Source organism: Cibotium barometz, chromosome 4, assembly GCF_041138505.1.
Source record: "Cibotium barometz isolate CiBa-2024 chromosome 4, ASM4113850v1, whole genome shotgun sequence".
NCBI classification, from domain to species: domain Eukaryota; kingdom Viridiplantae; phylum Streptophyta; class Polypodiopsida; order Cyatheales; family Cibotiaceae; genus Cibotium; species Cibotium barometz.
The window spans coordinates 10,951,431-10,968,646 of record NC_141049.1 but is presented as its reverse complement, the minus strand read 5'-3'; the positions used below and the strand labels follow the sequence as shown (position 1 = coordinate 10,968,646).

Below are 17,216 nucleotides of genomic sequence, written 5' to 3'. Positions count from 1 at the left end.
CCAAACACCTTTGCTGTAAGATGTACACTTACTCAAGAGCCAAACCTCGTTTGGCGAAGGAAACTACCTACTATTTACAATAGAGGACAAGATGATGCAACATGGTACAATGATCAGAAACAAGTCATCTATGCATCCAAGAGTAGGGACTACCAAGTCCTTCAGCAATTTATCATCAAAACGCCTCCCTTTCCTGCGTTGTCCAAGGTCAACAAAATGCTGCATTGCTTGCTCAGCTAAGTTGCCATCCCCACTACCTAGGCAATGGCCTCGTCCACAAACAACAAGCCCCTTCCTTTCAATCATGATCCCGACTAAAAACAATCTTGACGCAGTCCGCTGTCACTCATCGCCTACTACTGAGCCCAACGGCCACCCCGAGTGGGGCGAGTCCCGCGATAGGGCAGTTGGTCTCCTTGGCGAAGAGATTGCACTGACCCCTTTACTACACTTGACATCTGTGGAAGTATTGACTATTGCACAAGCGGAAGTTGGTGAAATGGTTTGACGTGTGGGTGTATAGGGGAGTGGGTGAAGTCAGGCCTTGCGTCAGCTTCCGTTGGTATATTTAAATCGATTAAAGTTACTATAAAAAAAATATTGACTATTGTTACTTGAGATGTGGGCACAATGCTTTGGCCACCAAGCTTCTCATCTACAACAAGGAGATGTGAACCTGCCACCAGACCATAAAGCTCAAAAAGGGGCGGTCAATCCAAACTAGTGGGCTAACCCATGTTTCGCACGTCATCTCACATGGTAATTTTGTGGAACTTTTCTTTTGTGACCCATGCTTCATGTGTATATAATTGGTTTTCTCAGAAAATGGAACCAATAGGCAAAGTAATAGGATGGTCATTGTCAAAGGTTTGGAAGTATGAATCCTAGCTCCATATTAATCAAATCCCAAAGAAATAAGAGCGTACCTCTCTCTCTCTCTCTCTCTCTCTCTCTCTCTCTCTCTCTTACCGTAGCACAAAAAAGCAAAGTATTCGTTCCCTAGCGTACATATGACTACACTCTTCTCTTGTCTTGCCATGTGTCCCTGCTATCCTCGATGATTAAAATAGATAGTACAAAAAAAGATATAAATATAAAAGTCATAAACTGAATGTTTCGACATGTATGTGTTGGTTGTAGCTAATGGAACAAATTGACAAAGTGATAGGACAGATATACTTGTTGTCAGTGGAGTGGACCGACGCATCTCCACTACACTAACCATCAAGTGTAGATGTCTTCTTCAATCGTGACCCTACAAAGAAAAGAGAGAATTATTGATAAAATGTTAATTAAAAAATTACCATAAATCTATAATAGTTATAGTTAATCTTACTAGACACAAATGAAGATTGGAATAGAGCTTTGTCCGGTGCCACAAAATACTCGTATCGAAGGGAGAAAATCATGTACGTACGGAATAAGGTCCAAGCCTCATGTATAGAGAATCCCTCAAAAGAGGCAACACATCTCTCTCTGTCATAGTTAGTGTCACAAACATACTCTTTTGTAAATAAGTATACTCCCAACTCCTCATTGGGAACGCTAATCCCATATCTTTCAATGCCCTCCTCCATAACTTTAACCATGAAAAAATCCACCATAGGCCAAAATTCTAAAACAAAGAAGAAATTAAGAAGTTATATAAACAAACATGGAAATCTTGAAAGAATTTCTTGTAGTGTACGCACCCATCCTTGTGGCCATCTATCATAATCCTAGCAACATGTTGATGACGAAGGGGTGCACACCAAAGAGGTGGCTCTATAAATAATGTAAGTTTTATATGTCATGCACTAAAAAATCATTAAAAGATATGAATAAATACCAAAAAATGGATATAGGTTGTAAACCTTCAACCCTCGACTCCAACATATCCAAAATGAATAGAATGTCATACATGATTGTCCCTAAATCAAAACAAAACTTTTTAGAATATATACATAAAACAAAGAACGAAGAGCTATGGAAACTCCTGTTGGCATGCATCCTTGTCTTGTCATACGACAGGGGAAAGGATGTGCTTAATAGGAGAGAGACACATGCATACAAAAAGACACACAGAAAATTAGAACACATAACTTCAATACAATACCTGAAATAATTACCTAGAAGCATCTAAGATCTACGCATAAATAATGTTACTTATTGTAAACCAAGCAATAAGGTGGATATCCTCCCCCAAGTTAGAGATCATAAACTGAAAGGACGTTCTGGTAAAAAAACTATAGCTCTCAAATCAGGTCAATCACATACACACTGTCTCAGAAGTAAAGCATCTTGGAATGGATAACTGCCATTGCATTTGATATATTTTCCAAGTCTACCAATAAAACTCGATGGTAAATGGTAAAAATTAGACATGTAACAAATTGCTTCTAGGTACTTCTTATTGCCATATGTAAAACTTCCTTATATACAACATTGGTAGTACAAACTGTCTCTCGACCACTCACATTGGTCTCATAGCAAGTAGTATCTTGAAGAAATACCTTGACAGCATTCGATGATCACACACGCGAGAAAGCAACATATAACTGTCCTTGACTAAATACTAGAGTTGCCAAGTATAATCATAAAAGAGACATTGTTTGGCCTTGTGATTTATTTATTGTCATGGGCAAATGCGAGTCAAACAGGGAACTACCTCCGCCTCATATCAAATAAAAGCTGCAAAATGTATGTGGAATGACAGTTATTCTTGGAATGAGACCCTATCTCCAATATTAGTCCCAGTAATAATTTTCGCCTCTAACACCTTTGTGTCAAATTTCTTGCATATTAATCGAGTACCATTGCACAATCCCTCTCAAGGATTTACATTACGCAATAAAATTATTGGAGCATTTCTTTTCAGAATCAATCGATGAGGTGGATAACCACCACCAAGATTAAGACTGTTTAGGTACTCTGTTGCATATAAAAAAGATCCTTCACCACTGTTATTAACTGAATCTGCACTGAAGTATTGCTTACTCTCCCCTAGCATGGAATCCAGTGCACTGCTATTGATCGCATCAACTTCAAGGTTTGGAGGTGCAAGAATAGCATGCTCTCTAAAATACGATGCATAATCTACAACAATTAGAAGCCCTGTATACACCCATTTAATCAAGTCCTCCATAGGCCCTCTCTCTAAAAGCATTTTTGATGGAATTGACACAATACCTTCTTTTGTTCCCTCCCTCTCTATTCCATTGCCAATGTCTAGAACCCACTGTATGAATTCATGCTTTGTTAAGTTATTACCATTTTGAAGTACCTGCATGTTCTGTGTAAGCTTCAATACTGTAGTGTCTCTCGATATTTGTGAGTGACATAATGCAGCATTAACAATGTCCTATCATCCTCCCTTTGGAACAATTGGCAAGATCTACGTAAAATCTCCACCAAACAATATGACCTTTCCACCAAAAAGCTGATCACTACCCATGATGTCTCTTTATGTCCTGTCCAAGGCTTCAAAGGCATATTGATGGGTCATGGGTGCCTCATCCCATATTATTAGCTTAGCTAGCTTCACAACATCTACAAGCTAACCTTTATGTTATAGGTGCTAGCTGCATGTAGGTCCAATGGTATTTTAAACCGTGGATGAGCTATGTGACCATTGCTTAGTAGCATGGCTGCAATGCCAGAAGATGCACATGCCAAAGCAACATGCCCCTCCCCATGCAACCGAGAGAGGAAAAAATTATAGAGAAAGGTCTTTCTTGACCCTCCTGGACTATCGAGAAAAAACACTTCACCAACACCTGCATATACTGCGTCCAAAATCTGATTAAAGGCCGCTAATTGACAATCATTTAGAGTTGTTTTCATTTGATCAGCAATTTGTGCCTACTACTCAACATTAAATTTCTCTCTTCTTGTAATTATCCATTTGTAACTATGGACACAGTTGATCTGTCCACCACAGGAGGCATTCCCTCAAACTCAACCAACCTTTGGCCATGTTGCTTAAAGAATGCATTCTAAATGCAATAGAGCCTCATTCTTTGCCATTACTTGATGATCATTTAAATTCTCTATAGTCAGTTGTAATGCATGAAAAAAAATCATCCGAAAGTTTCGATGAAAATCTTGCCCACAGAAAGGCCAGGAGAGGCTGGCTCACAAAACACCAAAATTGTGACAAATAGGTGTCTCAATTGCGATCCGGTTTGATGAGCGGCCTCTTGCATACATATAAACCATTCTTCATTACTTTCCAATAAACCATTCTTCATCACTTTCCAATAAACCTCTAGCTATGCATGCTCCCTTGAAAGTAGGATAGACTTGCCCATCAAAAGTGTGGAAGTCATCAAAAGACTTACAGCCTTTGCTCACCAAACAGATGGAGAAACGTTGTACATGCGACCGATGATATAGCCTAACTTTCTTCTAGTCCACTTCTTAAGACTCGTGTTCCAAACCCATCGGCTGGGAAAGTCACTATAAAGTAAATCTTTTACATCATCGTGCAACTCATTACATGCAAAGGGTAGTTTTTTTGTTTCTTTCTCTATCGATTATACTCTGCAAATCATCATCATCTCGAAACATGACATTATGATGTAGGGGAATATGAACTTGTAATCTTTGGACATCAAGCTTTTCTTCATGCATATCATATTCATAAATTTGCCAGCATGCTTCTAATGCTGACACATAACGTTCATCCAAGTACCTACTGACCTCATCCACCACACCATCAGTTGAATGTTCTAGTTCTCCTTGCCTTTCTACATGATTTACAGTCTGCATTCTGATTGTTGCTGTCATGACCCTTGTACACATATCTATACAAATATTTAACTGCTGTGATTGTGGAGCATACTTTAACATTGATGTGTGCCTTGTATTTCATGGAGGAAAGGATTAAATGGCACTATCCAACGATTGTCAATGATAGCTCCTTTCACTTGTATGTTCCTACCATGACCTCGACGCATATAATTAGGATAGCCATCGCTACCCACCATAGTAGATTCAGAGAAGGCATGCGGATAATGACGACTACATTTCCCATTAGTCATGCTGCATGGAGCATTGGGATTTAGTGCACCACCACTACTAGAGGTTTAGGGCATACCGACGTTAGAACACCGACACAAATGTCGAACGTTGGTATGTATGTCCTAAACTTGGAGGCGAAAAGTCGGACGGGTAATTTTCAAAAGTTCATATATTGATGCATATACCGACGCGTATACCGACGGATATATCGACGAATATTCCGACAGATATATCGATGCCCGTAACTTTTTTTACAGCCGAGAACCTATTATTCTTTGTTTTGCACGGCGTCGAACATCCAGACAAGGTATGCGTCCATCTCCCTCAAGCGTTCGCCTTCTTCCATTCAACCCACTCTTGTTGTGTGTGTGTGTGTGTGTGTGTGTGTGTGTGTGGAGAGAATTAGTGGTGTGTGTGTAGAGCTCCCTCTCTCTCTCTCTCTCTCCTTGGGCAGTTTGCCTCTCCCCATCTCCTCATCTTCTTATGGCGTTTTGCCTCTCCCTCTCTCCTCATCTTCTTATGTGTGTGTGTGTGTGTGTGTGGAGTGATTAGGGTAAATGTGTGATGTGTGTGTATATCTCATTCCCCTCTCTCCATCCTTCTTCTTACCTTCTTAATTATGTATGGAGAGAAGATTTGTATGTGTGTGTTGTGAGAGATGTAGAGAGTGAGAGAGCTTGTGTATGTGAATCTATTACTAATGTATGCAATGTGTGTGTAGGTTTGTTTCTCCCATGTGTGTCCTAGCTTACAGATCTGCTTCGAACATGCACTATCCAATCCACATTTGAGAGGTAAGCACATTACCAATTATGTTGTTTTATTACTTCTCTTTTTGTTATGTTTTAATTTGTTCTCAATTTGTAATTATTAATTGAAATTGAGTATGCAAGCTTGTTGTTTTATGCACATATATGCTAATATTAGCATATATGTGAGTGCATAAGAAATTAATGTACGTGCTTATTTGTCTTTACACACACACACACACACTTTGCGAGAGAGAGAGAGAGAGAGAGAGAGATTTTCTTTTTGGCACATACCCAAGGCATTTCGGTCTCTTTTTTGACTTGAAATGTAATGTCTAAGACATGCATGTCAACGTGTTAACCTATGACGGACATTGAGACGTGTACTATGTTTTACGTCATGTAATTAATTTAAGTACTCTGAGTCATGGGCCGGGCTTGTCGGCACCACATGTAAAGGGTAAAGGGATTGGGTGATCACCGATGAGAGGCGCACCTTGAATATCAGTAGGATAAGGGTTAGGATCGGTCGGCCATGTATGGGGATCCATGTGTGAACGGCTTAGTCACCTATAAGAGTCAAATGTAACCCTAAAACTCTCATTCTCAACATGTGGAATAAAAAGTGTGCTCTTGTCTTATCTTCTCGGTCCCCTTCTCCTGTGTGTGTGTGTGTGTGAGCGAGAGAGAGAGAGAGCGATCGAGCACTGTGTGGCGGCACGGCGGTGGCGAGGCAATAGAGCGGCGACGATGGCTCCTTCACAGCGACGCGAGAATCCTTCACGACAGCGATTTGAGCGGTGAGTGACACAGCTTTGCTTTCTGTTTGAGCTTGCTAGTTTCTGGTTGTATGCTTGCAGCCATTCGTGGCTCGCATACGGTGTTCGGCAAGTCCCCAGCTCCGACTCGTATGGTAAAAGCGCACATTTGACTCTTATAGGTGACTTAGCCGTTCACACATGGTCACCCATCAGTAGGATAAGGGTTAGGATCGGCCGGCCATGTATGGGCGTCCATGTGTGAACGACTAAGTCACCTATAAGAGTCAAATGTAACCCTAAAACTCTCATTCTCAATGTGTGGAATACAAAGTGTGCTCTTGCCTTATCTTCTCGGTCCCCTTCTCCTGTCCCCTTCTCCTCTCTGTGTGTGTGTGTGTGAGAGAGAGAGAGAGAGAGAGAGAGAGAGAGAGTGATCAAGCAGTGTATGGCAGCACGGTTGTGGCGAGGCGGTAGAGCGGCAATGGTCGCGGCGACGGTGGCTCCTTCTTCACAATGATGCAAGAATCCTTCACGACGACAGTTTGAGCAGGAGCTCAGGACTTGCCGAACACCATATGCGAGCCACGAATGGCTGCAAGCATAAAACCAGAAACTAGCAAGCTCAAACAGAAAGCAAAGGTGTGTCACTAACCGCTCAAACCGCCGTCGTGAAGGATTCTCACGTCGCTGTGAAGAAGGAGCCACCGTCGTCGCTCTACCGCCTCGTTACCGCCGTGCCGCCACACAGTGCTCGATCGCTCTCTCTCTCTCTCTCTCTCTCTCTCACACACACACACACAGGAGAAGGGGACCGAGAAGATAAGGCAAGAGCACACTTTGTATTCCACACGTTGAGAATGAGAGTTTTAGGGTTACATTTGACTCTTATAGGTGACTTAGCCGTTCACACATGGGTGCCCATACATGGCCAGCCGATCCTAACCCTTATCCTACTGATATTCAAGGTGTGCCTCTCATCGACGATCACCCAATCCCTTTACCCTTTACATGTGGTGCCGACAAGCCCGGCCCATGACTCAGAGTACTTAAATTAATTACATGACGTAAAACATAGTACGTCTCAATGTCCATCATAGGTTAACATGCCCCCTTTCCTGATGTAGATTCCGTCCTCGGAAGCTATGGTATGGTAAGCTCGATAGGGTTTGTTGTGGTAGACCATCTGCAAAATAGGGAAGTAGAGTGAAAGTATGCAAGAATTCAAAAGATATAAAGTGTAATAAATTTAAGTATGTTAGACCACAATGGATGTTCCTATGAGAACTTAGTTTAAGGGGTCACATGAATGAGCTAGTGTAGCAAATTAACAGGAGTTTAAAATTATTGAAAGTAAATCAAGAGTTAGCAAGGTGTCAAAGGTTAATCAAGGTTTATAACTGGCCTAAGTCAGGAAAAATAACCAACCTTAATAAATAAACAGATGACCACAACGTGTCGACTCTAAGAACAAGTTAATACCACGAGCCTAGGGACACAAGAAACATCAGAGTTACAAGAGCCTTTTGCCTTTATTTCTTTATGCACGTGATAATTTTTACACACAATGGCGACCTCCTTAAGGCAAAACTAACATCGATCCTAGTACCATGTTTAACACAAGGCATTCTCCAGGAATCTATTAGTTCACTTTAGGCAAGGCTACCCCCTACCAACCCAGGGCATCGGTCTAGAGTAGACTACTCCTCGCCTACCAAGTGTCAATAAGGCAATAGGCCAACATTAGAGCACATAATAGACTTGCATTGCCATTTATTGTAGGTTTTTTTTTTAATTTATTGCTTTTGATCTTCGCTCCTGAGAGAGCTTGTGTATGTGAATCTATTACTAATGTATGCAATGTGTGTGTAGGTTTGTTTCTCCCACGTGTCCTAGATTGCAGATCTTGTAATTATTAATTGAAATTATGCAAGCTTGTTGTTTTATGCACATATATGCTAATATTAGCATATATGTGAGTGCATAAGAAATTAATGTACGTGCTTATTTGTCTTTACACACACACACACACTTTGCAAGAGAGAGAGAGAGAGAGAGAGTTTTCTTTTTGGCGCATACCCAAGGCGTTTCGGTCTCTTTTTTGACTTGAAATGTAATGTCTAAGACATGCATGTCAACGTGTTAACCTATGACAGACATTGAGACGTACTATGTTTTACGTCATGTAATTAATTTAAGTACTCTAAGTCATGGGCCGGGCTTGTCGGCACCACATGTAAAGGGTAAAGGGATTGGGTGATCACCGATGAGAGGCGCACCTTGAATATCAGTAGGATAAGGGTTAGGATCGGTGGGCCATGTATGGGGATCCATGTGTGAACGGCTAAGTCACCTATAAAAGTCAAATGTAACCCTAAAACTCTCATTCTCAACATGTGGAATACAAAGTGTGCTCTTGCCTTATCTTCTCGGTCCCCTTCTCCTGTGTGTGCGTGTGTGTGAGAGAGAGAGAGAGAGAGAGCAATCGAGCACTGTGTGGCGGCACGACGGTGGCGAGGCAATCGAGCGACGACGACGGCTCCTTCACAGCGACGTGAGAATCCTTCACGACAGCGGTTTGAGCGGTGAGTGACACACCTTTGCTTTTTGTTTGAGCTTGCTAGTTTCTGGTTGTATGCTTGCAGCCATTCGTGGCTCGCATACGGTGTTCGGCAAGTCCCCAGCTTTGACTCGTGCGGTAAAAGCGCACATTTGACTCTTATAGGTGACTTAGCTATTCACACATGGGCACCCATCAGTAGGATAAGGGTTAGGATCGGCCGGCCATGTATGGGCGTCCATGTGTGAATGACTAAGTCACCTATAAGAGTCAAATGTAACCCTAAAACTCTCATTCTCAATGTGTGGAATACAAAGTGTGCTCTTGCCTTATCTCCTCGATCCCCTTCTCCTGTGTGTGTGTGTGAGAGAGAGAGAGAGAGAGAGTGATCAAGCAGTGTGTGGCAGCACGGCTATGGCGAGGCGGTAGAGCGGCAACAGCAGCGGCGACGGTGGCTCCTTCTTCACAATGATGCGAGAATCCTTCACGATGACAGTTTGAGCGGGAGCTCGAGACTTGCCGAACATCGTATGCGAGCCACGAATGACTGCAAGCATACAACCAGAAACTAGCAAGCTCAAACAGAAAGCAAAGGTGTGTCACTAACCGCTCAAACCGCCGTCGTGAAGGATTCTCACGTCGCTGTGAAGAAGGAGCCACCGTCGTCGCTCTACTGCCTCGTTATCGTCGTGCCGCCACACAGTGCTCGATCGCTCTCTCTCTCTCTCTCTCTCTCTCTAACACACACACACACACACAGGAGAAGGGGACCGAGAAGATAAGGCAAGAGCACACTTTGTATTCCACATGTTGAGAATGAGAGTTTTAGGGTTACATTTGACTCTTATAGGTGACTTAGCCGTTCACACATGGGCGCCCATACATGGCTAGCCGATCCTAACCCTTATCCTACTGATATTCAAGGTGTGCCTCTCATCGACGATCACCCAATCCCTTTACCCTTTACATGTGGTGCCGACAAGCCTGGCCCATGACTTAGAGTACTTAAATTAATTACATGACGTAAAACATAGTACGTCTCAATGTCCGTCATAGGTTAACATGCCCCCTTTCCTGATGTAGATTCCATCCTAGGAAGCTATGGTATGGTAAGCTCGATAGGGTTTGTTGTGGTAGACCATCTGCAAAATAGGGAAGTAGAGTGAAAGTATGCTAGAATTCAAAAGATATAAAGTGTAATAAATTTAAGCATGTTAGACCACAATGGATGTTCCTATGAGAACTTAGTTTAAGGGGTCACATGAATGAGCTAGTGTAGCAAATTAACAGGAGTTTAAAATTATTGAAAGTAAATCAAGAGTTAGCAAGGTGTCAAAGATTAATCAAGGTTTATAACTGACCTAAGTCAGGAAAAATAACCAAGCATAATAAATAAACAGATGACCACAACGTGTCGACTCTAAGAACAAGTTAATACCACGAGCCTAGGGACACAAGAAACATCAGAGTTACAGGAGCCTTTTGCCTTTATTTCTTTATGCACGTGACAATTTTTACACACAATGGCGACCTCCCTAAGGCAAAACTAACATCGATCCTGGTACCATGTTTAACACAAGGCATTCTCCAGGAATCTATTAGTTCACCTTAGGCAAGGCTACCCCCTACCAACCCAGGGCATCGGTCTAGAGTAGACTACTCCTCGCCTACCAAGTGTCAATAAGGCAATAGGCCAACATTAGAGCACATAATAGACTTGCATTGCCATTTATTGTAGGCTTTTTTTTTAATTTATTGCTTTTGATCTTCGTTCCTGAACTATAATGTGTTCTTACATCCTTTCGACCAAGGGGTAAAAGCTATGTCTTAGAGGTCAACACACACATGGCCAGGTGTCAAACATTAAGATGGTTTGACCCTAGACCTAAGACAATCATATTCCAGGGTTAACTAAAGACTGCATGCATTCTCAAGAATATATCCAATAAGATTAAACTCATTAAGGATTTACACTAACATGTCAGGCAACTTCAAAAACTAAGTAGTGCTTTGACAAGTTCCATGTGGTCATGTAATATAGTTCATGCAATTAATTGAACAGTAAAAACGAAAGAGAGTGGACATGGAAGAATTACACCTGAAATTAGAGATCTCCTTGATTTGATGAGACAGCTTGTGATTGGATGTAGATATATTTTGATAAACATTGTGGCAGTCTCAGGACTTGGAAGCGAACCAACCCAAACTTTTCAACCTGTACAATCAACTAACAAGCACTATACCTCAAGAGGCACATCAGTGTGAAGAATTAAAGACTCGTTTAAGGACTCCAAACTAGAAACAACTTGAAAACACTAACCTACCTACCAGTCACCACACTACTACTGAGGATATGGTAAGAGGATGTTGTAGAGTCCTGGCTCTAGCCCTAAGGCTAAGCCTCTATCCGCATCATCCAAACAAATAAAGTCAGCCTCAGTAGTGCCATGAGTTTCATCCGTCCATTCATCGTCGTCAGATATATCGTTTTCGTTTTCCCATCCACATAAACTCATCAAGAATGTAACCATGCGAGGATAGTCATCTTGTGGAAAAGGAAAGTCTTGGGCTATCGGGGATATGTCCTCTACAGAGTAGGAGTCAGTCACGGTCAATAGGCATATTAGCCATTCTAATTCCTCAACATTTTCCTCTCTGGCTAGTACATATATATGATCTAATTCGGTTTTAATTACAGGATAGCACATATGAAATATCCGAGAAAGGTACAGATGATACCTCTCACCAAAGGTGGGAGTGGATGAAATGTGTGATACTCGTGTATCTGCCATATCTGCAAACACAGATATAGCATCAGTAGGTTTATGACAGGTCAATCTAATTTTTTATTGCATACGGATATTTCTCCTCTTAATATGCTCTTGCTCTTTTTACTATTTTTTGTTTTTCTTTTCTTTTATTTTCTTTTCTGTGTATGAAGCTATATATATACATCCCTAGAATTTGGCAATTACATGGTCAGGGGAGAAGGTTAGGGAGGAAGCAATAGAATGTCGAGCATGAGTACATGCTCCCCCTTTCCTTGGGTAGATCATACTTTCTGCAATGATGTTGCAGCCTCTTGGAACCAATTTGTCCATAGGTGGTGATGTGGACAGATAGCTTTTTATGATCCTTGTGGCCACATCAAATTGCAAAGATGGTAGTGTACGCTCCCATGAACGAATGGAAGAAATGGTTTCCGACAATACTTTTATAAGGGGAGACATAGACTCATCGATTTCTTGTTGGGTGTTGACAAGAGTAGGTGTAGAGCATGAAGAAACTTCTATATCAACGTGTGCCTGGCATGAGGAACTAGAAGCTTCATGTGGCTCCCCCCTTCTTGAGCTAGGTGGTATTGATCGATATCGTTTGGGAATCCAAACTAGCTCTGGAACAAGTGCTGCGGAGCACTCTGTTACCTTTCCCTTACCACGGTCTTGAATTGTCGTTGGGGTGGCGACATTTGGTTTGCAAGGTTTTATAGGTGATGTAGAGGGATTCAGCTTATGTTTAGGGACCCAAATCTGGTCATTCCCCTCGTAGTACCCTTGGGCTACTAATAATTTTTTAGGGATCCATCGTGATGTTATATTGTCCTTTCTCGGGTGGGTAGCTGCTTTCCTTCTACGAGGCTTCTTGGCTGAATGAGATTGAGCAGGGGTAGTAGCTGTTAATGAAGCTTTTGGGACCCATTTGTATGTACTCTTTGGCATAGTAAGCGGAGCCTTGGAGACCACACTGCCTGTTTCTACTCTTGGCGTTGAAGTGTTAGAGGGGTGGCAAACAATCAAAGATGGTTTTGCCACTGGACTTTGTGATTTTTTGTTATCTAGCATTTTGTCCAGAGTTGATAACTTAGGTGCAAGATTTTGAGCGATCAGATCGAGAGCGGATTCTTGCGTTGTAACTGGCCTGGTTGCCCAATCAATATTGCACTTGGTGGCTAACATCCATTTGCGCCCTAAGTTTACACTTCCCTCCATGGTACTTTCCCGCAACTTTCCAGAATGTATTCTAAAACATGCCTTGCAGTAATTGTCATTTCAATGACTTGTTAATTTTTAAGTTAAACCCTTTTCAAAGGAGGTTATTGAAAACTTTTTGTTGTTCAGACGGATGCCTGTAACCGACTTTGTGGTCGAGGCACTCCGAACGACGAGATACGTCGCGCGAGTGCCAAAGTCTTAGGTTACCTTTAACTTTAGACCTTAGCCTACCTCATGATGTCTAGCCTTGCGGAGGTGGATGAGCTGCCGAATTTCTTGGGCGAAGAGGTCAGTGGTGACAATAAGTGCCCACCAAGCGGCAATCACATCTAGTTAAGATGGGGGTTCCTTGGTTCTAGATGCATCATCGTGGATAGCGAGATCGCGCATCAGGATTTTAGATAACCCGGCTTGTTTGTTTGTTTTCTTTTTGGACAAGTGAGGATCACTCCTTTTCTAAGGATGGGGATCCCTTGGATGTGAACAATGTAAATATCTTTTAAGATACAATCTTTTTAATGAAAAGTAGGTGATTTTTAGACAATGTATTAACTTGTATTCACCTAGTTGAAGGGGTTGTCTTAAAGAACACTGTTCGATAAATCTAATTAAGGGACACTGTCTTTAATTGTTAAGAGTGTGCGGTAGTAATTAGATAACAGTTATGGGTACGTGCAGGGTGAAAAGCGGGAGATTGGTCGCCCCGACGTGGCACCATATCTATGAACAAGTGGACCCAATAAGTCGGGTGGATTTCCAACATTTTTTATACGCTAAGTCGAGTAGCTTAAGACCCTCGCCTTAGGGTACTAAACCATCGACTGTGCCCGTGAAAGATTAAAAAAAAGGCGTGGTATTTTGAACCAAGAGCGTAGTACCTCCACATTCCCGCAGGTGTCTGAAGCTGGGTCGAGTGCGTTGATGGGAAATAGATGGCTTCTAGGTGACTACGCCAGCGCATGCGAGATAGAGCTAGGTTAGGCTCCAGTGATTCATATCCAGGGACTCGGTGCAAGGCCCAGGTAGTATCGTTCACACTGGAATTTCCTAGACAGCCTAGCTAACTATCAAGGGGCTTGTCCACCGATTTCGCGTTAAGTTAGGGCGGGCACCTCACAATGCACAACTATATTTATCGTTTCTTCATGTGGATTGGGATACTCCTATAGCTTTTTTGGGGTTTTTGTCAAAGCCGTGATGCGACTGCCATAAGCTTTTTGAATGGCATCACAAGGCTCATTGATATTTTCCACGAAGATCAATCCACGCACACTCACTTCTGAGACTGCTATGTCATCAGACACCTTAGGGCTTGGCTAGATCTTACCGTCTAGTTTCAACTTATCAACAATATTATCTAAGAAGGCTTAGAGCTTTTTGTAGATTTCCTGTTGCTTTTGATTTTCTACTCCTAGGTCTACGTATTTGTATTTTCTTCTGGATTTCTCTTGTTGTTCCAACTCTCTCAGCCTAGGGCACTTCTCTTTTCTTTCTTGGGTTTTTTTTGCATTGCATCTTGCACTTGTGCTCTAGTCACCACTCTCAATGGAACATTCCCAGTTTTTGTTTCAATTTCTGTTGTTTGATGTGATGGTATCACATTAAAAACGTTAAGCATTGTTTTCCAAGAAGAATTACCACTCCCCAAAGGCTGTGCTGGGTAATCTTTCACAATTTGAGTGATTGAGAAATCCTTGCAAATAACTTGGTACAGATGGAAATTACATAGGTGTTACTTGACTAGCTGCAGCTTGAATTGTCCAGCTTTATATGGAAAATCTCTAACAAGATGATCGACTTTCCTTGATTGATCACATACAAAATCTGGTCTATATCCTAGCTTGTGTACATTGGCTATTCGGGTTGCACAATTGGTGCCTCAGAACCCAAATCTATCAATGGTGGCTCCTCCTCCTAGAAGTATGGCTGAGCACTCACCATCTCTAGTCCTTTCTCATACTTGTTCGCTCCCATATATGTCAGTGGCGTAGTACCAGGCGTAGGAGGTTGAGTTCCCTAGCTTGTTCTTGAACTCCCGTTTGTGTTGGAACAAGAGCTCTCTCAACATTTTTAACTTGTGGTCTAAACTGTTGTGGGTTACAATAGCCTTATCCCCACTGTATGCATGCTAGACGATTACAATCCTTAGTCATGTGCTTACAATTCCATCTACAAACATCACACCACATTCTTGGAGGAGGGGTTCTAGCCACTACATAAGGATACATATTGCAGCGCTTTGTTTAATGATCTCCGCCACATTTTCCACATCTATAAGGCCCTTGGGGCACTTGTTGAGTGTACATTGGTCTAGCGGGAGGACAATACAATTCTCCCGTGCGCTTTAATATCGTATCAGCTATCTCATTCATATTCACTTCCTTGACACAACAAACAGCATAATCTATGTCCTTACTAGAGGTTCTCTTATTAACTCTTTGGTTGCCATGACTTGTGACACTTGGCATGTCAAAATTATCATCGTAATCCATGGCATCCAAGAAACACTCATTGAAACTTATGTGCTTCTTTGCAAATAAATGAGCATGCAAGGTTTTGTTTCTCAAGCCCTCTAGGAAGATTGATATCAATCTTGCCTAGCTAGGTTTTTCATCTATTGGACATCTCATGATATATTGCTTAAGCCAATTTGCACAGTCTCTCACACTAGTTCATGCTCTTTCTACTTGAAAGAATAGATAAGAGAAATTGCGTTATGTTTTATCCCCATTTTAGAGAAAGCCATGATAAAGTCTTTTTGAAACTAAGACAAAGCTTCACCCTCAAGCGTAAGCCCAAATTCCTCTATCTGTGTGTGTTCGTCCGTAACTTGTTCTAACTTGTTTTGCTTAAACAACTTGTTGGAAGGATGCAACATGGTCATATGCATCTCCCGATCTGTCATACTTTTAACCCATTTATCTAGAGTAGATGGTCTTACTCAATGCGAGAACTCATCGTTCGATGGTGTGGGAAATGTCTTATGCAGTTTATCTTTTCCTTTGTCTGCCTTCTCTGGACTTGTTGCCATGTTGTCTTTTTATGACTTAAGTGCTAAGAATAAGGGATGAATTTTCTAGATGACTAGCATCAAGTAAAGCCTTTAACCTCTCAATCCCTTTTTGTGTTGGGGTATCCTCTAAGAGAAAAGTGTGGACTCTACACCTGGTCCCACAGTAGGTTGTATCCTGCCCTATAGCTTCACTTTTGCCATCTATTTTGCCACTTCCAACTATTTTTGCATCACCTGTATAGCTTTCTCTAATTCCCTGTTATCCACTTATAAGAGATCTACTTGCTTCACTGCATCTCCTGCTTCCCTTAACTCTTCAAGCTTAGTTTGCAAGTGATCATGTTCTGCGCACATAGTGTTGTAGTTTGAAATGTAAGAAATTCCACTTTCTATCCTCCTGGTCTCTTCCTCTTTTAAACTTCACCTCAAAGAATTCCTTCATAACGGTCATCGTCATATTTAGCTTTTTCCAAAAAAAAAATTACAAAAATGAAATTTTCTCCTCTAACCTGTGACGCTCCATACCTTGGTTGGACACCTCACCTCCAGCAACCTCTTGCAATGCTTCCTATCCTTCATCTCGTAGCAATACTAAAGTGTTGAGATTTATGGTTGCATGCTCTATATCGCTTATAGCATTCTTCAATACTACCGGACTGCTAGAAGGTTTCCTACTGGGCCTTAATAGAATCCTCAAAGGCATGTGCATACCTCCTACCCATCTTGGCCACTTTGCTTGAATCTCCTCATTCTAAGAGTTCACCATACAGTTGTCGAGCTCTCTTTTCCTACTTCACTTAGATTTTACCCAACCATTACTCTATGCATGTTGTCTTCACTTCAGCCTCCGTTGCTCCTTTCGTAGGGTCATACAATGGTATAGGCATCCTTGCTGCTGCTAGTAAAGTCTACTCTTGAGACATTGGAGTTTCTTCTTTCATTACATGAACTTCTGTCGAACCCTTAATTACTTGTGCTTTACCTTTTGAGATGTCATCATGATGCCTTGGGGATTTGGAGGAGTCCTCGGTAAGCACAATTGTATGCCTGTCCAGTCTGTGCTTTGACCATTTTTCATACGTTATCACATGACCATCCTTCTCTTCGTCTGCATAAGCTAGAAGTGTGTTTAGATTAAGAGGT

General features: G+C 41.8%; 1 protein-coding gene across 1 annotated transcript in view; it reads right to left on the bottom strand.

The window, feature by feature from the left end:
* The window catches only part of LOC147638902 (uncharacterized), a 30,270-nt gene that overhangs the window by 12,620 nt on the left and 434 nt on the right, over positions 1-17,216 (bottom strand). The window contains exon 1 of the mRNA XM_086792873.1: positions 17,056-17,216. This exon is cut by the window's right edge and continues 434 nt beyond it. Coding sequence (XP_086648999.1) covers positions 17,056-17,216 — 161 coding nt within the window. The remainder of the gene's footprint in view (positions 1-17,055) is intronic.